Genomic DNA, 22,151 nt, shown 5'->3' on the forward strand with positions numbered 1-22,151 from the left:
ATTTTATTATTTCCCAACCTTTTTCTGTCCCAGGATACCGCATTACATTTAGTCATCTGCATAGGCTCGGCTGTGATAGTTCTCAGATTTTCTTTTTTTTTTTTTTTTTTTTTCTTTTCTTTTTCGGGCTGCACCTGCAGCCTGTGGAAAGATCCCAGGCTAGGGGTTGAATAGGAACCTCAGCTGCTGGCCTACACCACAGCCATGGCAACTCGGGATCCGAGCGGTGTCTGCGACCGACATCACAGCTCACAGCAACGCTGAATCTTTTAACCCACTGAGCGAGGCCAGGGATCGAACCTGCATCCTCATGGATACTAGTCGGACTCATTATCTATCATTCAGCCACAACGGGAACTTTCAGATTTTCTTTGTATTTTTGTTTTTTGTCTTTTCTAGGGCCACACCCATGGCATACGGAGATTCCCTAGGTTAGGGGTCTAATTGGAGTTGTAGCCGGCCAGCCTACACCAGAGCCACAGCAATGCAGGATCCGAGCTGCATCTGCGACCTACACCACAGCTCACGGCAACGCCAGATCCTTAGTCCACTGAGCGAGGCCAGGGATCGAACCCGCAACCTTACGGTTCCTAGTTGGATTCATTAACCACTGAGCCACAACGGAACTCCCAGGTTTTGCTTGTTTTTTGATTGATGACCTAGACACTTTTGAGGAATACTTGTCAGTTATTTTGTAGAATGAACAATGTAATATGTGAAAGTTATTCTAATAGTACTGGTTAAAGGAGAGAATAGTACTGGTTGGAGGAGTGGATCAGTATAATGTTTAAAAGAAAAGCCTGTTTCCTCTCCTCATAACACTTCTGACTCTACCTGGAGTTAGAACTCACAGGTTAAACCTGCCCAGTATTCAGACACCAATCACAAGTCCCAGGTTGTCGCCTGTGTTCTGATCAACTGGTTATAAATCAGGGGTATCCACAACCCCCTCCTTAGGTTCAGTAATTGCTAGAATGGCTCACAGGACTCAGGAGCACTTTACTTACTAGATTACTGGTTTATTTTAAGAGGTAAAGCTCAGGAAGAGCCAAATGGAATCGGGCATAATCAGTGGACATGGGTGATTGAACTCAATCTCAGCCCCTCTCCCTCCCCTTCCCAGAGGTCTGGGGGTGGGACTGAAAGTTCAACCTTCTTACCAGATGGTTGATTCCCTTTGGTAACTGCACCCCCACCCTCCAAGAATCACCTCATTGGCATAAACTCTGGAATAGTTAAAAGGGGCCTGTGAATTAAAAAAAAAAAAAAAAAAAAAAGACACTTCCCTCATTCCTATCTGGGAATTCCATGAGTTTTAGGAGCTCTGGGCCAGGAAACAGATGAAGACCAAATATATTTTTCTTATTCTATTATGGTATCACAGTGTTATTTCAATGGAACACTTCTTTTTTGGTCACACCCACAGTATATGGACGTTCCCAGGCCAGGAATCAAATGGGAGCCGCACCTGCGACCTATGCCACAGGTGTGGCAAACACTGGATCCTTAACCCACTGCAGCTGCCCCAGGATCGAACCAGCAACTCCATGGAGACAAGCCAGATCATTAACCCACTGTGCCATAGTGGGGAGTCCCTCAGTAGAACACTTTAGCTCACAGAACTTATTATAAACTCTGTAAAGGCGTATGTGTAAAGGTTGTTTCTAAGAGTATTACTTGTGTGAATGAATCAGTATAGTGTTACTTCGGAGAAACGTGAGAAAACTTGCTCCCACCATCTGCCAAACTTTTGCTTAGTTTTTCAATTCCAATATACAAGTGTGATAGTATCAAAATTGTCTCCCACATGGGAGAAAAATTTTTATCAGAGTACAGTGTGTGTTCTTTTATCTTTAATTTTACAGACTCCATTTCCGAAGTTACTTAGGTCAGCACCTTTCCTCCTATCCCTTTGCATGAGATTGTTTCATTTGTTTGTAATACAAATAAATGTGTTTGTAATACAAACAAATTGTGTGGTTGTGGTCTACATTCTATCCTAGAAACTGCCCGGCCACCACCTCCCAAATGATTTTTTTTTTTCTTTTTGTCTTTTTAGGGCTGTACCAGAGGCATATGGAAGTTCCCAGGCTAGGGGTCTAATCAGAGCTACAACTGCCAGCCTACACCACAGCCACAGCATCACCAGATCCAAGCTGCATCTGCGACCTACACCACAGCTCACAGCAATGCCAGATCCGTAACCCACTGATTGAGGCCAGGGATCAAACCTGCAACCTCATGGTTCCTAGTCACATTCATTTCCGCTGTGCCACGATGGGAACTCCCTAAATGATCTTTTTAAATCTGCATACATTAAGGCTCTCTCTCGGTGCTGTAAAATTCGATATGTCTTGACAAATGCATAGTGTCCTGTATTTTCTATTACACTGTCATACAGAATAGTTTCACCACCGTAAAAAAACCCTCTGGACTTCATCTATTCAACTCCTCTCTTCCCTCCTGGCCCCATGACAACCACTTCCTACTATTTTCCCGTCTCCAAAAATTCATATAACTAGGGTCATATGGTATGTAGCCTTTTCAGCCTGGCTTTCACTTAGCAATATGCACTTAAGATGTATTTGTATGTTTTCGTGGCTTGAAAGCTCACTTCCCCTTTTTTTTTTCTTTTTTTTTCTTTTTTGGCCACAACCATGGCACGCAGAAGTTCCCATGCCAGGGATCAAACCCAAAGCCAGAGCAGGGTGACAACACTGAATCCTTAAATGTTCGGTCACCAGAGATCTCCAGAAGTTCATTTGTCATCGCTGAAAAATCTTCCATTGTATGCATGTACATGTTTATTTATCCCTTATCAGATATTTGACTTGCAAATATTTTTTTCCTATTCCATGGGTTGTCTTCACTTTCTTTTCTTTTTCTTCTTTTTTTTTTTTTTAAGTTTATTTTATTGTTTAGGGCCGCACCTCTGCATATGTGGTTCCCAGGCTAAGGTCAGATTGGAACTGTAGCCACTGGCCTATGCCACAGCCATAGCAACAGCAATGTCAGATCTGAGCTGCATCTGTGACCTACAGCATAGCTCACCACAATGCCAGATCCCACCATATCCTTAACCCACTGAGCCAGGCCAGGGATCGATCCTGTGTCCTCATGGATGCTAGTCAGATTCGTTTCCACTGAGCCACAATGGGAACTCCTGTCTTCACTTTCTTGATAGTGCCTTTGAAGCACAGTTTATAATTTTTTTTAAGTCCAATTTTTCTATTTTTTTTTTCCACTGAGAATTGGGCTTCTTGTATGGACTACTGGTTTCAGCTGGATTCAAGTCTCAAAAGTTCTGGCTTTGCTCAGCATCTAAAAAGGGAATTCTATGAGTTCCTGTTGTGGCTCAGTGGGTAAGAACCTGACTAGTACCCATGAGGATGTAGGTTCGATTCCTGGCGCTGCTTGGTGGTTAAGGATCCGGTGTTGCCATGAGCTGTGGTGTGGTTCGAAGACAAAACTCAGATCCTACATTCCTATGGCTGTGGCACAGGCTGGCAGCTGCTGCTCAGATTCGAACCCTAGCCTAACCATAGGCCACAAGTACGGTCCTAGAAAGAAAAAAATTAAATTAAAAAAATAAAAAAAGTGGATTCTACAGCGCTTACCTGGAGAGTAAAGCTATTGGCACAGCTGATTCCTTACCCCCGTGCTCTTGATGGCTAGGCTCTCCAGCAAGCCTGTCAGTATGGATGGCAGAGGCAAGACAGGACAGCATGGTGACATCCCATCCCATTCTTTTTCTCACCCCATTTATCCAAGAATGTCTTATTTAACACTCCTTGGGTTCTAGGTTCTCTTTTGCTTGATCCTAGACATCAGTCCATAGCTAGATACCCAGAATTATCACCCTAGGAAAGACAGGCAGTGTTGGAAACACCCTGTGTATCTGGAGGTGTCCACTCTAGTGGCCCCACTCTAGGAATTTATATTATATTTAATTTTTTTTTTTTTTTGTCTTTTCTAGGGCCTCTCCCGCAGCATATGGAGGTTCGCAGGCTAGGGGTCGAATCGGAGCTGTAGCCACCGGCCTACGCCAGAGCCACAGCAATGCAGGATCCTAGCCGCGTCTGCGACCTACACCACAGCTCACGGCAACGCCGGATCGTTAACCCACTGAGCAAGGGCAGGGACCGAACCCGCAACCTCATGGTTCCTAGTCGGATTCGTTAACCACTGCGCCACGATGGGAACTCCGAATTTATATTTTAAATACTTCATTTTTTGCTTTCAATGAAAAGAGATTCAATTGGTTAGGTTCTTGTCGTAGCTGATGCTTCCGAGGTAGGAAATTCCAAGACCAGGATGAAGAAGCCGTGCTCCACTGGCCACCACTCCTTTAGAAACCCTCTGACTCCTTATTTTTACAATGGCTTTGGCCTCAAAGGCTTTGTCCACAGAGCTCCCTTGCCCTTTCTCATATTTACTCACGGAGGATTACTGACTACATTTATTAAATGCAAGATTCCTTAAATGATTTAATGTTTGGTCCACACATGATCTTTAGAATGCCTTTGCCAATGGTATACATTTTTATCTGATCAAGGCATTTCAAAGCATGAATACATAGATTGACCCCTAGCCCGGGAAACTCCATATGCTGTGGGTGCAGCCCTAAAAAGGACAAAAGACCAAAAACAAAAAAACAAAACAAAGTATGAATACATAATGGTTGATTAGCTTTCTGAAACAAAGTATGAATACATAATGGTTGATTAGCTTTCTGCTAACATTGACCTGTACATATTTATACCTAAGATATATTGTGATTGCAATGAACAAAATTGAAATTAAGAAAAATATACCAGTCCGGGGAGTTCCCATCGTGGTGCAGTGGTTAACGAATCCGACTAGGAACCATGACGTTGCGGGTTCGATCCCTGGCCTTGCTCAGCGGGTTAAGGATCCAGCATTGCTGTGTCTGTGGTGTAGGCCGGCATCTACAGCTCTGATTGGACCCCTAGCCTGGGAACCTCCATATGCCACGTGAGCGGCCCAAGAAATGGCAAAAAGACAAAAAAGCAAAAAACAAAACAAAACAACCAGTCCTAAGAAGCAGTGAGGCATGTCTAGAGGGGAAGAGTTCATAAACATAAATCATTGTATTGTTGAAGGTCCAAGAGTCTTGACCCATAGGCAATCATGGGTCCAGAAGTCTGTCTACTAAGAATGGGTACAAGGAATTCCCATCATGGTGCAGTTTCCATGGTGACGTGGGTTTGATCCCTGGCCTTGCTCAGAGGGTTAAGGATCCAGCATTGCCGTGAGCTGTGGTGTGAGTCGCAGACACGGCTCAGATCCTGTGTTACTGTGGCTGTGGCGTAAGCCAGCAGCTGCAACTCTGATTTGACCCCTACCCTGGGAACTTCCATATACTTCGCGTGTGCCCCAAAAGGACAAAACAAGAAAAAAGAATTGATACAAAGGAGATCAGCTTATAAAGAATTAAAACCTCAGCACACAAGCTCCCCAGTACACACTATACACTTTTTCAAGATCTGAACTCCAGCTATAGTAGAACCACAGAGAGAAAGAATCTCTTCTTGTTCCATCCAGTGGATCCCAGGTTAGTCACCTTATTTCTCTTTGTTAGTGGGACGAGGACAAAGAAGACAGACTGTGTCGGGAGTGTTAGTGGCTTATAATGGGCTCCTTCGTTGTTACTGTTTTGTTTACCTTCATTCAATTCCCTCTTTCTGGTTTTTTTTTTTTTTTTTTTGTCTTTTTTTGTCTTTTTGCCTTTTTCCAGGGCCATTGCCGTGGCATATGGAGGTTCCCAGGCTAGGGGTGGAAATGGAGCCGTAGCCACTGGCCTACGCCAGAGCCACAGCAATGCAGGATCCTAGCCGCGTCTGCAACCTACACCACAGCTCATGGCAACGCTGGATCCTTAACCCGCTGAGCAAGGCCAGGGTTCGACCCTTCGACCTCATGGTTTCTAGTCGGATTTGTTAACCACTGCGCCACAACGGGAACTCCTCTGGTTTTTCTTTAAAGCCAGGGGTCAGCAACCCATGGGTCAAATCCAGCCTACCACCTGTTTTGGAAACAAAGTTTTACTGGAACACAGCCATGCTCATTCTTCTTCTTCTTCTTCTTCTTTTTTTTTTTTTTTTTTGGCTTTTTAGGTTGCCCCCGAGGCATATAGAGATTCCCAGGCTAGGGGTCAAATCCATCTGCCTACACCACAGCCACAGCAACTCGGGATCCAAGCCGAGGCTGCAATCTACACCACTGCTCATGGTAATGCCAGAACCTTAACCCACTGAGTGAGGCCAGGGATCCAACCTGCGTCCTCATGGATACTAGTTGGGTTTGTTAACCACTGAGCCACGATGGGAACTCCATGCTCATTCTTTTGCATATTTTCTATGCTGCTTTGTGCTACAGTAGCAGAGCTGAGAAGTTACAGCGGAGACCATGTGGTGTGTAAAGCCTAAAATACTATGTTCCCCTGTCTAGGAAAAGTTTGCTTACTTCTGCTCTAAGAGACTCCACACTCTCAGTTCTTGTGACTTAGAGCCAATTAAAGTTAGGTTTTCTGTCACTTGGCAACCCCCTGAGTCCTACCTGACACAGGCATTCCCAGCCCAAATTGCTCAGTCTCCAGAAGTGGCCTAAAAGCAATGGCTCTGTCCACCCCCATCATAGATGAACAGGAAATGTGTTCTTCTGGCCAGAAACTGCAACCTGTTTTCTGTCAACAGGATCACGTATTTGAAATTGGGAGTTCCCAGAAAATCCCAGGTGACTGAGTATGCCTCATTTGTATACATGTGGACAGAGGAAGAGGACGTGAACATTTTGATGAGAAGGCAGTGGTGCTGTGGACGCACAGGCTTGGCTGGATGGACCTTTGCTGCCTCCCTCTCCATCTCAGGGTGTGGACCATGTCATACCATCCAAACAACAGCATGGAATGACTGACACGTGCCAGGGTCAGCACTGAGTAGAAATGATTATTGCCCCAGTTTATGGGTAAGGAAGCCAAATCTCAGCAATATTAAGAAAATTCAGGAGTTCCCTTTGTGGCTCAGTGGTTAACGCACCTGACTAGGATCCATGAGGTTGTGGGTTTCATCCCTGGTCTCGTGAGCTCAGTGGGTTAAGGATCCAGCATTGCCGTGAGCTGTGGTATAGGTCGCAGACGCGGCTCGGATCCAGCGTTGCTGTGGCTCTGGCGTAGGCCGGTGGCTGCAGCTCTGATTCAACCCCTAGCCTGGGAACCTCCATATGCTGCGGGAGCCCCCAAGAAATAGCAAAAAAAATGACAAAAAAAAAAAAAAAAGACACAACTGGGCAGTGGAAGTGCTAGTGTTTTCAGATAGAAAGGCTTGGGACTGGAAGGTGATAGAGCATTTTATGTGTTTGAGGAACGTCAATTGTCCACATTTGCGGGGGGAGGTGGCTGGGAGTAGCTGGGAGTTGGTGTGTTGCCTCCACTCTGTTGTTGGCTCTTGTGCTTCTGTCCTTTGTCATCTGAGACCAGCTGGAATGTCAGGAGGTCATCCCTAGAGGACCATTTCTGAATAAGAGATGTGTGTCTGTCAGAGATGGAGGGATGGAGGGATGGAGGGATGGAGGCAGGGATGTGGGGGGGCAGCACCTGAATTAGGATGTCGACAACTTCCAAGGTCAGTCAGTTGCTGAATATCTCAGTTGCTGTCCCTGCAAACTGGTGGAGGACTCTGATCTGACTCTCAAAGGCAGACAGTGGGTCAAAATAACTACAAGAGGAGCTCTTGTGGCGCAGTGGAAACGAATCCGACTAGTAACCATGAGGTTGTGGGTTCGATTCCCAGCCTTGATCAGTGGGTTAAGGATCTGGCATTGCCATGGGCTGAAGTGTAGGTCACAGGCAAGGCTCGGATCTGGCATTGCCGTGGCTCTGGCACAGGCCGGCAGCTGTAGCTCTGATTAGATCCTAGCCTGGGAACCTACATATGCCACCAGTTCAGCCCTAAAAAGCAACAAACAAACAAAAAACCCAACAACTCCCAAATCAAACAACCCCCCCCAAAAAAAAACCCATAAAAGACAGCCTACAAAATGAGACTCTACCAGAAAAAAATCACCTGTAGGCTAAAACCTGTCCAGTGAGTCACAAGGAAACAAATTCTCCCGACTAGAGTCTGGTGTGCATGTTTACCCACCCACCCATCACCAAGCCTACCCTCCCATTGCACAGAATCTTTAAATTGACATAGTCACAAAATTGGCACATGTCTAGAATGTCTATTTAATCCACTGTCTGTCCTGGTAAGAGGATTTCAAAGACCAGGGGCTCTGTTAAGTGTTCCTGGGCATCAGGCATTATTCAGGGTCTCTGTGCCCAAGTGTTTTGCACCTGCATCTTACAGAGTGGAAATATGACATTAGAAACAGGCTCAGATGCTAAGTTCAAGGACAAGGTTTTACTTTAAAAACATATACATGAAAGAGTTCCCTTGTGGTATATCAGGTTAAGGATTGGGCATTGCCACTGCAGTAGCTGGGGTCACATATATTGCGCGGATTCAGTCCCTGGCCCAGGAGCTTCTAAATGCCGTGAGTATGGCCAAAAAGAATAAAACAAAACAGGAGTTCCTGTTGTGGCGGAGCGGAAATGAATCTGACTAGGAACCATGAGGTTGTGGGTTCGATCCCTGGCCTCTCTCAGTGGGTTAAGGATCTTGCGTTGCGGTGAGCTGGGTGTAGGTCACAGATGCTGCTCCCATCTGGTGTTGCTCTGGCTCTGGCATAAGCTGGTGGCTACAGCTCTGATTGGCCCCCTAGACTGGAAACCTCCCTATACCAGGGGTGCGGCCCCCAAAAGCCAAAAAAAAGACACCCCCCCAACAAAGAATGAAACAATCCCCCCCCCACAGAGCTTCTGGGTATGGGATAGGTCACCAGCTCCCCCTGGTGGTTAAACATTTTTTCATCTGGAAATTCCCTCTCTAGGCCTTTATCTTGGGGAAATTATGACTGTACAGCAAGACTCAATACAAGAATGTTCGTTGAAAGATTATGACTGTAAGGAACTGGAAATTACCTGAACATCCCCCATTAAATTTTGTTACATCCATTCGATGCATGGTATGTACTTGTTAAAAAAACAATGTTGTAAAGAATATTTTATGGCACTATGTTAATTATATAAGAGAAAATTTATTCGATATGATGCTATTTTAAAAACATATGCCTGCATAGGAGGCATAACTCTCCCAGACTTCAGGCAATACCACAAAGCCACACTCATCAAGATGTGGTACCAAAACAGACATACAGACCAATGAACAGAATAGAGAACCCAGAAATAAACCCAGACGCCTATGGTCAATTTTTGACAAAAGGGGCAAGACTATAAAGTGGGGAAAAGACAGTCTTTTCAGTAAGTGGTGCTGGGAGAACTGGACAGCTGCCTGTAAATGAATGAAACTGAAACACACCCTCGCACCATGTACAAAAATAAACTCAAAATGGCTTAAAGACTTAAACAAGACACCATCAAACTCCTGGAAGAGAACATAGGCAAACATTCTCTGATATTGGCCTTACAAATGTTTTCTTAGGTCAGTCTCCCAAAGCATCAGAAATAAAAGCAAAAATAAACCAATGGAAACTAATCAAACTGACAAGCTTTTGCACAGCAAAGGAAACCATTAAAAAAAAAAAAAAGAAAAGAAAAGAAAAAAGAAAACACAGAATGGGAGAAAATAGTTTCTAACGATGTAACTGACAAGGGCTTAATCTCTAAAATATACAAACAGCTTATACAACACAACAGCAAAAAAGCCAAAGACCCAATTGAAAAAAGGGCAAAAGACTTGAATAGACATTTCTCCAAAGATACACAGATGGCCAACAAGCACATGAAAAAATGCTCACCATCACTGATTATTAGAAAAATGAAAATCAAAACTACCATGAGGTACCACCTCACACCGGTCAGAATGGCCATCGTTAATAAGTCCACAAATAACAAATGCTGGAGAGGGTGTGGAAAAAAGGGAATCCCCCTGCACTGTTGGTGGGAATGTAAATTGGTACAACTACTATGGAAAACAGTATGGAGGTATCTTAGAAAACTGTACATAAAACTACCATATGACCCAGCAATCCCATCTTGGGCATATATCTAGACAAAACGCTCCTTAAAAAGACACATGCACTCACATGTTCATCGCACCTCTATTCACAATAGGCAAGACATGGAAACAACCGAAATGTCCATCAACAGATGAATGGATGAGGAAGATGTGGTATATATACACAATAGAATACTACTCAGCCATAAAAAAAGAACAAAATAATGCCATTTGCAGCAACACGGATAGAACTAGAGACTCTCATATTAAGTAAAGTAAGTCAGAAAGACAAAGACAAATACCATATGATATCACTTATATCTGGAATCTAATATACAGCACAAATGAACCTTTCCACAGAAAAGAAAATCATGGACTTGGAGAACAGACTTGTGGTTGCCAAGGGGGGGTGGGGGAGTGGGATGGATTGAGAATTTGGGGTTAATAGATGCAAACTATTGCCTTTGGAATGGATTGGCAATGAGATCCTGCTGTATAGCACTGGTTACTATGTATAGTCACTTATGATGGAGCATGATAATGTGAGAAAAAAGAATGTATACATGTATGTATAACTGGGTCATCTTGCTGTACAGTAGAAAATTGATAGAACACTGTAAACCAGCTATAATGGAAAAAAATAAAAATCATTAAAAAACAAAAAATGTTCAAAAATTATAAAAAACCATATGCCTGCATAAATGTTCTGATAGGCTGTACCTGAAGTTGAAAATAATGATTTTTTCTCTGCATTTGAAGTTTATGTGTTTAAAAATGTTTTTATTATGTAAACATACACAAAAGTAGAATTATAAAATGAACCTCTATATATCCATTGCCCAAGTTCATTAATTGTTATCAATATTTTGCCACACTTGCTTTACCTGTTTTTCTAATAAAGAAATGTGTTTAATCTTAAAACTTGTACTACTTTGTTGAGTACATTTCACACCTATTTTTTGTTTGTTTGTTTGGTTTGGTTTGGTTTTTTGTCTTTTTAGGGCCGCATCTGCGGCATATGGAGGTTCACAGGCTAGGGATCTAATCGGAGCTACAGCCACCGGCCCACGCCACAGCCACAGCAACGCCAGATCCGAGCAGCATCTGCAACCTACACCACAGCTCACAGCAATTCCGGATCCTTAACCCACTGAGCAAGGCCAGGGATTGAACCCAAAACCTCCTGGTTCCTAGTCGGATTTGTTTCCATTGTGCCATGACGGAAACGCCACATTTCACACCTATTTCTTTAACTGACCCCTCTCTCTCCTGAAGTATTTTAAAGCAAATATCAGGTGTCACTGAATTTTATCCCTGGATCTTTCAACATGCATCTTTAAAAAGGACATATCTGGAGCTCCTGTTGTGGCACAGCAGAGACAGACACAAAGAATGAAAGACAGACAGAGAAAGTGGTGAGAGAGACTATTTCTGTAATCAAATACGATCAAGTTCAGGGCTGTCTCAAGGTTACTTAATAGGCCCCCCACCCCCTGCTCAAAAATCCACATTCCTACCTTTTTTAAAAAAAACTCTCCCAGCTTCGCTTACTGATCTGATAAACCCAGCAACAGCTGTGGATATTTGTGGTCACACCATTGCCTCCTTCCAGTTCTCTCTACAAAAAAATCAAGCTGAATGATTTGAGGATCTATAGACCAGATATATATAACTCCCCCCCATCCACAAGATTATATTCACACATGCTTCATCTGCAAGCAACAGGAACTCAACTCCAGCTAGCTTGGCCAAAAAGGAGAATATATTGGCTAATAGGGTTCAATAAGTCAGATAACATAGGCAGAGATGTGGTTGGGTCTTGGAAAGCAACTGAAGAAATTCAGGGCAAAACCCGTGAAGGCCTTTGGGCCATGGACTCTGATCTCCGATCCTCTCCAAATGTCAATTTTTTTGTCTCGTTGAAGATCACGTTCCTCCGTGAGGCAAGACCCCAGTCTTTGGAGATTAAGTTTCATGTTTAAAAAAAAAAATTAGCCTTTTGAGAATTAGCCTCTGTGTTTCAAGTTAGACAGTCTGGGAACGGATTTACTGAAAGTCCATTCCCAGTCCAGGGGATGCAGACTCGCATTAGGGGGAGGCAGCTCCCTGACCAGGGGGAGGTAAGTGTGTTCCCAGGACAGGTGAGTCTGATCAGAAGAGCCTGAGATACCCACCACTGCACTGCATGCGACAATTGCAATTGCTACTTCCCTTTAATAGTGGATTTTGGAGTTCCTGTTGTGGTGCAGTGGTTAACGAATCCAGCCAGGAACCATGAGGTTGCAGGTTCGATCCCTGGCCTCATTCAGTGGGTTAAGGATCCAGTGTTGCCGTGAGCTGTGGTGTAAGTTGCAGATGCAGCTTGGATCCCGTGTTGCTGTGGTTCTGGTGTAGACCAGCGGCTACAGCTCCGATTAGACCCCTAGCCTGGGAGCCTCCATATGCTAGAAATGGCAAAAAGACAAAAAAAAAAAAAAAAAAAAAAAAAAAAGTGGATCTTGGGTGACTTTCCATGTCAGTAGGTACAGATGTACTAATCTGGATTAACAGTTGCATGGTATTCCTTTGGAGGGATATACCCATCTCTCATTAATGACATGCAGGTTTCCCATTTCCCCTCTTTCACTGTGACTAACAAAGCTGCCAAGAACTTCCACAAGTGGGAACACCTTCTATGATAAATTCCTAGAGGTGAAATTTTTGTTTGTCTTCTTTGGCCCCACCCTTGGCTTATGGAAGTTCCTGGGCCGAGGACTGAATCGCAGCTGCAGCTGCAACCTATGCTGCAGCTTCAGCCACACCAAATCCTTTAACCCACTGCACCGGGCTGGGAAGTGAACCTCCATCTCCACAGTGACCTTAGCCATTGGAGGTGGATTTTTTTTGTTTGTCTTTTTTGGTCTTTTTTGAAGGCCGCACCTGAGGCATATGGAAGTTCCCAGGCTAGGGGTTGAATTGGAGCTGCAGCTGCTGGCCTATGCCATAGCCACAGCCACGCCAGATCTGAGCTGCATCTGTGACCCACACCACAGCTCACAGCAATGCCAGATCCTTAACCCACTGAGCCAGGCCAGGGATCGAACCTGAAGCCTCATGGATACTAGTCGGGTTCGTTAACTGCTGAGCCACAACGGGAACTCCTGCAGGTGGATTTTTTTTTTTTTTTTGTATTTTGTTGCAGGTGGATTTTTAACCCACTTCGCCACAGTAGGAAATTTCTGGATCAAAGGAGTATGGATTCTCCCCTCCCCTAATTAAGTCTGTTGAGCTATAATTTACTCACAGTAAAATATGCAAAACTTAAGTGGACAGTTTCTCTAAGTGTTGACCCATGAAATAACCCACAGTGTAACCCACAGCCTCCTGAAGACATGGAACAAGAAAATATGCTCCAGGCTATGATGGAGTAACTGGCACTGGATTTGCCCAACCACCGTAAACAACTAAAAACTGAGTGGAAAAAAACCACATGAAACAAAAATTTTCAGACAACAGACAGCAGGCAACACAAGACAGTGTTGTTCCTGAGAGATGAGAAAGAAATGAGGGGAGCCCTAGCATGGCCCCAGCTTTCCACCTCATGAGAGTTTCCAGGCCACAGAGCACAGAGGCGGGTCCCGAACAGCCTTCTCAGATGAGACCTGCGCCGAAAGACCTCTGTGCTTTCCGTTCTCGTGGGCAAACACCCAGCTAAGGGTGGAACTGCTGAGTCACAAAGGGAATGTATGTTTGACTTTGTAAGAAGCCCCCAGTTTTCCAAAGCGCTTGTATCATTTTCCTTCCTACCCCCGAGACTTGGATTGCCTTGGGCCTTCAGCATTTGTCAGGTCCATCTTCTTCAGTTTAGTCATTCCAGTGGCTTCTGAGTGCTTTTCATTCACATTTGGTCACTGATGATGCTGAGCATTCCCTGATGAGCTTCTTGGCCGTTTGTGTGTCTTTTGTCAAAAGTCTGTTCAAGTCTTTCCCCTGTTTTTTAATTGGGTTTTTTTGTCTTATTGTTACTGATTGTTTGATGTTCTTCATGTTTCTTATTGTAAATCGTTTATGAGATTTATGTTCTGAAAATGTTTTCTCCCAGTCTGTGGCCTGTCTTAAGTTCCTAACCACATCCTGTTAAAAGGTAGAAGTTCTAGGAGTTCCCGTCGTGGCTCAGTGGTTAACGAATCTGACTAGGAACCATGAGGTTTCAGGTTTGATCCCTGGCCTTGCTCAGTAGGTTAAGGATCTGGCATTGCTGTGAGCTGTGGTGTAGGTCGCAGATGCGGTTCACATCTGGTGTTGCTGTGGCTTTGGCATAGGCCAGTGGCTACAGCTCTGATTCGACCCCTCGCCTGGGAACCTCCATATGCCGCGGGTGTGGCCCTAAAAACCGGAAAAAAAAAAAAAAAAAAAAAGGTAGAAGTTCTAGGAGTTCCCTTGTGGCTCAGCAGCTTAAGGATATGATGTTCTCACTGCTGTAGTGCAGTTTGATCCCTGACCTGGGAACTTCCACATGCCACTGGTACAGCCAAAAATAAATAAATTTAAAAGACAGAAGTTCCTGTCGTGGCTCAGTGGAAACGACTTTGACTAGTATCCCTGAAGACACAGGTTTGATCCCTGGCCTCACTCAGTGAGTTTGGCTTTGCTGTGGCTGTGGCGTAGGCCAGTGGCTACAGCTCCAATTTGACCCCTGGCCCGGGAATCTCCATATGCCAAAGCTGCGGCCCTAAAATGACAAAAATAAAATAAATTAAATAACATAAAATAAAAAGCACAAGTTCTTAATTTGATGGGGTTCAATTTTTGTGTGTGTGTTTTTAGGGCCATACCCGTAGCATATGGAAGTTCCCAGGCTAGGGGTCAAATCGGAGCTACAGGGGCCAGCTTATGCCACTGCCACAGCAATGCAGGATCCTTAACTCACTGATCGAGGCCAGGGATCAAACCCACATTCTCATGGATACCCGCTGGATTCATTTCTGATGTGTAACAAGGGGAACCCCTTCTTTTATAATTGGTACTTTTTTGTTCTAAGAAATATTTACATCGTAAGCCACAAAGATTGTCTCAATGTTCGCTCTAGAGGGTTTTTGGTTTTAGCTCTTACATTTAGGTCTGTAATTCACCCCAAATTTTGCATATATATGAGGTAGGAGTTGAAGTTTATTTGTTCCCCGAGGGATATCCAGGTGTTGCTAAGTTATTTGTTGAAGAGACTTTCCTTTCCCAGTGGACTCCTTTAGTATGCTTGTCAAAATTTATTTTGTCGGAGTTCCTGTCGTGGTGCAGTGGTTAACGAATCCGACTGGGAATCATGAGGTTGCGGGTTCGATCCCTGGCCTCCCTCAGTGGGTTAAGGATCCGGCGTTGCCGTGAGCTGTGGTGTAGGTTGCAGACGCGGCTTGGATCCCGCGTTGCTGTGGCTCTGGCGTAGGCCGGTGGCTACAGCTCAGATGGGACCCCTAGCCTGGGAACCTCCATATGCCGTGGGAGTGGCCTAAGAAATAGCAAAAAGACAAAAAAAAAAAAATTTATTTTGTCAATACGGATGTGTCAAAGATACATATATTTGTGTGTGTATGTTCTCTTTTATACCAAATTGACAAATGTATGGGGTTCTATTTCTGGACTCTGTTCTATTTTTGTCTGTCGTTAAAGCAATTCCGTATTGTCTTGATTAGTGCTGTTTTTGTGTGTGTTTGAAAATTTATTTAAATGATTTATTTCTTCGGGTTCAATTTACTCCATCCACCAAAAAAGGAGAGGAGCCACACATGCCTTGTTTTTTTGTTTTTTTTTCTTTTTCTTTTTATGGCCTCACTTATGATATGTGGAGGTTCTCAGGCTAGGGGTCAAATCAGAGCTGCAGTGCTGGCCTACACCACAGCCACAGCAACACCGGATCCAAGCTTCATCTGTGACCTACACCACAGTTTGAGGCAATGCTGGATCCTTAAGCTACTGAGCAAGGCCAGGGATCGAACCTGTATCCTCACGGATACCAGTTGGTTTCTTAACCTGCAGAGTCACAATGGGAACTCTATCTATCCCTTTTTATTTTATTTTTGTGTATGGTGAGAGGAAATGTTCTAATCTCATTGTTTTATAAGAAATTGTCCTGTTTTCCCAGCATCACTTATTGAAGAGACTGTCTTTGCTCCATTATATACCCTTGCCCCTTGGTCATAGATTAATTGACTATAGGTGCATGGTATCTTTTTTTTTTTAACTGGGAGAATAAAGTCTCAATAGGAAGTTTTTTTTTTGGGGGGGGGTCTTTTTAGGGCCACGCCTGCAGCATGTGGATGTTCCCAGGCTAAGGGTTCAATCGGAGCTGCAGCCGCCAGCCTCCGCCAGAGCCACAGCAACTCGGGATCTGAACTGCCTCTGTGACCTACACCACAGCTCACAGCAATGCCAATCCTTAACTCACTGATCCAGGCCAGGGATCGAACCTGCATCCTCATGGATCCTAGTTGGGTTTGTTAACTGCTGAGTCACAGAGGGAACTTCTTGATAGGAAGTTTTAACTGAACTGTGCTTCTTAAAGAAGAGAACTGGGTGTATACCTGGCAGTAAGTTTCATCTTCCTTTTTCTCACTTGATCACCTGGCTTGATAACGGCCAAAAGCAAGCTATCTGGCAGCCCTCAGGTGAGTAGAGGTGGGTAGAGGCACCCTCCCAAACAAGGTAGAGAACAGCATCAGCCCCTCCCCTCCCTCCTGTGCCTCACCTATGTACTTCTCCTTTTTTTGTCTTTTTGGCATATGGAAGTTCCCAGGCTAGGGGTTGAATCAGAGCTGCAGCTGACTGCCTACACCACAGCCACAGCAACAGGAGATCTGAGCCAAATCTGTGACCTACACCACAGCTCGCAGCAACACCCGCATCCTTAACCCACTGAGCGAGGCCAGGGATCGAACCCACGTCCTTATGGCGTTCTCATCATGGTGCAGCGGAAATGAATCCAACTAGGAACCACAAGGTTGTGGGTTTGATCCCTGGCCTTGCTCATTGGGTTAAGGATGCAGTGCTGCCGTGAGCTGTGGTGTAGGTCACAGACCTGGCTTGGATCCCTGCATTCCTGGGAACCTCCATATGCCATGGGTGTGGCCCTGAAAAGACAAAAGACCAAAACAACAACAAAAACAATACCACACATCCTCATGGATCCTATTTGGGTTCCTGCTAGGCCACGATGAGAACTCCAAACCTACATACTTCTTTTAGGACCAGCACAGGGTGGTGGGATTTGAGCACTGAGCCATCTGTAGGCTTTGAGGACAATGACCTTATCTTGTAGCCTCTGACTCCCCATTCCCTAGAAGACTGTGGCTCATGCTGGGTCCTGATCAAACATTTGAAGTTTTTCTTGGTGTGGCTACAGCAAACTCTATACAAAAAATAATCTAGGATAATGCGTCTTTCTCAATCCTTATCTATTTAATACTCTTTATATAATAAACTACATCAAGTTTGCCCCCCAGACGAGAGGTACATGTTCCTGGGGGCATGTGCACGGTCAGGGAAGATACAGAGTATCTTCAGCTCCCTCGTTTATCAACCAGTAATGACTCTCAACCTCCCTTGAACACAGCACCCCTCCTCAGACCGCCATCTGCGGTAAACGAGGTTTCTGGGTGCAGCACCCCAGTGGAGCAGCTCCCCCTCCAATGGCCCCCATAGGGCTGGCGATTCCAGCCCCTTCTCCACCTCTGCTCTTGCACAGTGCCAGCCAGAGGACTCAATTCCCAAGGGCCAGAGACTGGTTCAGGGAAGGGCTCGTGGACAGAGCTCTTTGGGGGGGACTCCCCAGTATACAGCTTGGACACACAGGCTTTGCACTTAACAGTGAACATGACCAAAATCAGGACCCCTCCAGGATCTCACTATATCCCTCTTACACGAGGCAGTACATTATCTTCTGCTTAAGTTACTTTTTTTTTTGTCTTTTCAGGGCCATATGCGTGGCATATGGAGGGTCCTGGGCTAGGGGTCCAATCGGAGCCGGCCTACCCCAGAGCCACAGCAACTAGGGATCCAAGCCACGTCTGCGACCTACACCACAGCTCATGGCAATGCCGGATACTTAACCCACTAAGCAAGGCCAGAGATCGAACCCGCAACCTCACGGTTCCTCGTCGGATTAGTTAACCACTGCGCCACGACGGGAACTCCACTTTTTTTTTTTTTTTTGTCTTTTTGTACTTGATTTTTAGATTTAAACTACACAGAAAGGAAAACAGTCACCATTTTGGACACATATTTTATTGTTTAGATATTTCCACCAGAGCTGTCATGAAGTACCTTTGTCAGGAGATGCCTTTGAGAATCTAGACTGGAAAACAGCTCTTCCTGCAAATCCTTAAACACTGGGACCACCAAGTCCAGCCTCAAGGTGCAGGGTGATGGACCATCAAAGTACAGCCCAGCATCCCCCACGTGAGACTTAGGTGAACACAGCAAACTTCACAGGTGCAACTTTAAAGCACGACCCCACATGACAAATAACTTTCTCTGGTGGTGCCCAAACAAGACACCAGAATCTGCAGAAAATCACACCTACCCTGATTAGCGTTCCTACCTGAATGAAATTAACCTCCTCAACCAGATAACCTCATTAAGTTTTTATTCATTTATTTTAAAAGCAAACCTAGTGTATACGGCATCTTCTTAAAAAATCATGTAAATGTTGCAAAGATTTTAGGGTTATTTATCCTCTGAAGAGATTTATAAAAAACTACTGGACTTGTTAAAACTACAAATACTAACCCCTCCTCCCCCATGAAAAAAGCAATTGTTACAAAAATATAAAAAATATACTAGCTTCTACTATTTCTCCCTTCCACCTGAAATCTCACAAACTCTGGGACTTTAACCTGGCTTGTCAACAAGCACAAATGCAATTTTCTCAATTTTTTTAAGGAAGAAAAAGTTCTGCAACATTCCCTTTGCTATTGGAGAGTGTGGCTACTTTCTTCACAGGGACTGTAAATGCTAGCAGGTAGGGAGAGTTTGAAATTTCCCATTAGAACCCTTGCATCGACCTGGTGTGGGAACCAGAGCACTGGAGGCTGCTTTCAAGGCTCAACTCCTTCAGCTTTTTCAGATTTCTCTGGGACGTACTGGGTCCCCAGACTCCTGAGCTGGCCCTCGCTTTCCTAACTGCCCACGGGCGAGGGCATTCAGCTTGCTGCCACTTGTAGTGGTCACTTTCTGGGAGGGTCAGTCAAGGCCCCCCCGCTGCCAGGTTTGCTATGCCAGGGAAGCTATGCACTGAGTGGATGTCCCCCACCGCCACTGAAAGAGGACATGCTATGGGACAGTCTGCAGAGTCCAGGAGGAGAGCCAGCTGCAGATGTGCAGGCTAGACACGTTGCATTAAGTTAAAACGCTTTTATAAACTTTGAATTGGATCACGTGGACACAGCAGCCATGCTACCAGGCACTTTGACCAATTATGAGCTAGGAAATGGACTACATTCGGCTTGAAACCACACAACCAGCACCAGGGGCTGGGGGTACAGTTTGACTGTCTTCATGACCTTAAGGATGCCGCTCCCTCGCCAGGACATTTTCAGTGTTTCCTTGTCCCTACTGTCACCTGAAGGCTCAATCACGCCCATGGGTGAGACTGGCTGTTGGGTAACAGTGGGATTGGAGCTACATGCCACCAGGCGTGACTGGGATACTGCTGGGCTGAGCCTTGCATCCCTGGGGTTCAGGGGGACCTCTAGGCAGGTGTCCCAGCCTAAGCATGCTCATGAGAAGCTCTCATGTGTGCAGAGTCCTCACCACCTGTTGTGTGCTCCCAGGTGGAGGACTGGTTTAACTCAGAGCCTGGCTCTCATCCATTCCTCCCCTGCAGGACCCTCTGACCTTGGCCATAGCCTCTGTGCCTGCCACAACCTAGCCTGGCATTCAGTCTGGCCCCGTGTGCTACTGCTGTCATCATTCCTTTTTTTGCCACAGCCATCTCAGTTCCCAGACTAGGCACTGAACCCAGGTCGCAGTGGTGAAAGCGCCAAATCCTAACCACTAGACCACCAGGGAACTCCCTGCCCTCACCATTCTTGTCTGAGACAGGCTACCTGCCTCCTGCTCAGGAGGCTGGGCCCTCTCTGAGCCTCCGGGGACTCCAGGCTCTCCTGTTGGAAGGACTAGACTTTCATACCGCTAAGGGTTTTATTTCACAGATCAGAGCGGTGAGTGTGGCATTTCTGGTCCTCGCCATGGTTTAAGTTATACATTTCCCGGCGCCTTGTTTCTCCCGATCTGAAACATCTCACCCAAGACACCCTGGTTGTTTTAAACCCCAAATCAATTTTCTACAGGCAACAACAACAACAGATTTCAGAGAACACTGCCACGTACGCTGAGCAAGTCCCCTCTCCTTTGGCTGCATCCAAACACAGGGCTTCTGAGATATCCCCAATTCACATTTGCTCAGAAGAGAGGTGCTCTCAACATCAAGGCACAGAGAAAGAAGTCTCCTGGGGCAAAATGACAATGAACGCGCGACCAGTGGCCTTTGTAAGGCCTGAGGCAGAGTCGCGGGGGGAGGCGAGTTGGGTCTGGGCTGGGTGGATGTCAGGAAGAAGGCCGAGGACCCTGTCTCCCTCAGGGGCGCAGTCCTCAGGCGTACTTCTCCAGGAACTTTATGTGAAAGTCCTTCACTTTCTGGAGAACTGTCTTCAGCTTCTCCACTGGAGGAAGAATGGTCATTCTGTGGGAAAAGAGCACAGCATCAGCTGGACACAAATTACTCTGGAAAAGGGGGCGGCGAGGGAGCCTGCAGGTTGGTTCCTTCACCTGCAGCTCTGGAGACCAGGCGGTGTGGGCCAGCTGCCTGGGGAGGGAGGGTCCACTTGTCCACTGCGATAGTTCCAGGCCCTGGACACCACCTGGCCCTTGTTGAATCATTTTTTCCCGCTACTCACACCATTTTTTTTTTTTTTTTTTTTTTTTACCTAATATGTACGACCAAAAGCAATACGCTGGCGGCAGCATCTCGGCTCACTGACACGTCCACCCATAATTGCAAAAGGCCTGCCCAACCTCCAGACAGGTGCAGAGAACTTTCTTTAGAGCATGATCTTGGTATGTCCTACAGCTACAGGGCGAGCATCCACTCCTGCCACTCAGGCCTTCTGTATCTCCACCATCAGTCTCACAGGGAGAACCTCCAATCACAGGAATCCTCACATTGCCATGGTAACTGACTCCCCCTCCAAAACTGTCAATTTGCTTCCTAGCCCTAAGGGCAGCCCTCGGGATGCAGCCGCTTCTTGAATGAGCCATGAATTGCCAAGATGAACTTAACTAGGGTGGAAAGGCCATTGACACATGTTTGTCCATGGGGGTGGCGGGCGGGGGGGGGGGGGGGGACCACCCATGACCTTCACTGAGTCAAGACTTGGCCCCAGGTGCTAACTAAGCCTGGGGTGTTTCTTTTTTTAGCATCTGCTAGGAAACATGGGAGAGCACCACTCCTGAAGAGGGTGCTGTACAGAATAGAGCCGGCCTCGGTGGGAAGCCCCACCTGAGCTGAGCTGCTCCCACTTGCCTAGCAAAGTCACATGCCTGTGAAAGGCAGCTCAGCAAGTGCAGCCAATCCCATCACACTGTGGAGGCAACATCTCAGCAGGCTTTTGGTACAGCAGACAAGCTACGGAGTCCTGGATGCTATAGGATGCCATCATGGAGTTGAAAAGGGACAGGAGGAGTTCTTGTTGTGGCTCAGTGGTAACAATCCAGACTAGTATTCATGAGCACACAGGTTCGATTCCTGGCCCTGCTCAGTGGGTTAAGGATCTGGCGTTGCTATGGCTGTGGTGTAGGTCGGCAGCTACAGCTCTGATTCAACCCCTACCCTGGCAACCTCCATATGCGGCAGGTGCAGCCCTAAAAAGACAAAAAAAAAAGGGGGGGGGCGGGGGAGGACAGGGGAAGAAAACACAGCTCTGGGAACATTTCAGATAGCATGTGACAGATGAACGCAGTGGAGGAGGAGACAGAGCGGTCAAGAAGGTGTCCTGGGCGTGCACCCTCAGTCTCCCTCAGTGCCTGGTGCAGGGTCTTAGCTTG

General features: G+C 45.8%; 1 protein-coding gene across 4 annotated transcripts in view; it reads right to left on the reverse strand.

Moving 5' to 3' along the window:
• Nucleotides 1-18,316: 18,316 nt before the first annotated feature.
• The window catches only part of GPT2 (glutamic--pyruvic transaminase 2), a 44,252-nt gene continuing 40,417 nt past the window's right edge, over nucleotides 18,317-22,151 (reverse strand). For all 4 annotated transcript variants that reach the window (XR_014805957.1, XR_014805958.1, XM_003126995.5 and 1 more), the window contains one exon: nucleotides 18,317-20,790. Coding sequence is in view for 2 of the 4 variants with exons in the window: in XM_003126995.5 (XP_003127043.1) it covers nucleotides 20,700-20,790 (91 nt within the window). In the remaining 2 variants the exon portion in view is untranslated. The remainder of the gene's footprint in view (nucleotides 20,791-22,151) is intronic.

Source organism: Sus scrofa, chromosome 6 (assembly GCF_054392235.1).
Source record: "Sus scrofa isolate SSC_HxYL_T2T_F1_AM1 chromosome 6, Sscrofa_HxYL_maternal_Yorkshire_Landrace_v2.0, whole genome shotgun sequence".
Lineage (NCBI taxonomy): Eukaryota > Metazoa > Chordata > Mammalia > Artiodactyla > Suidae > Sus > Sus scrofa.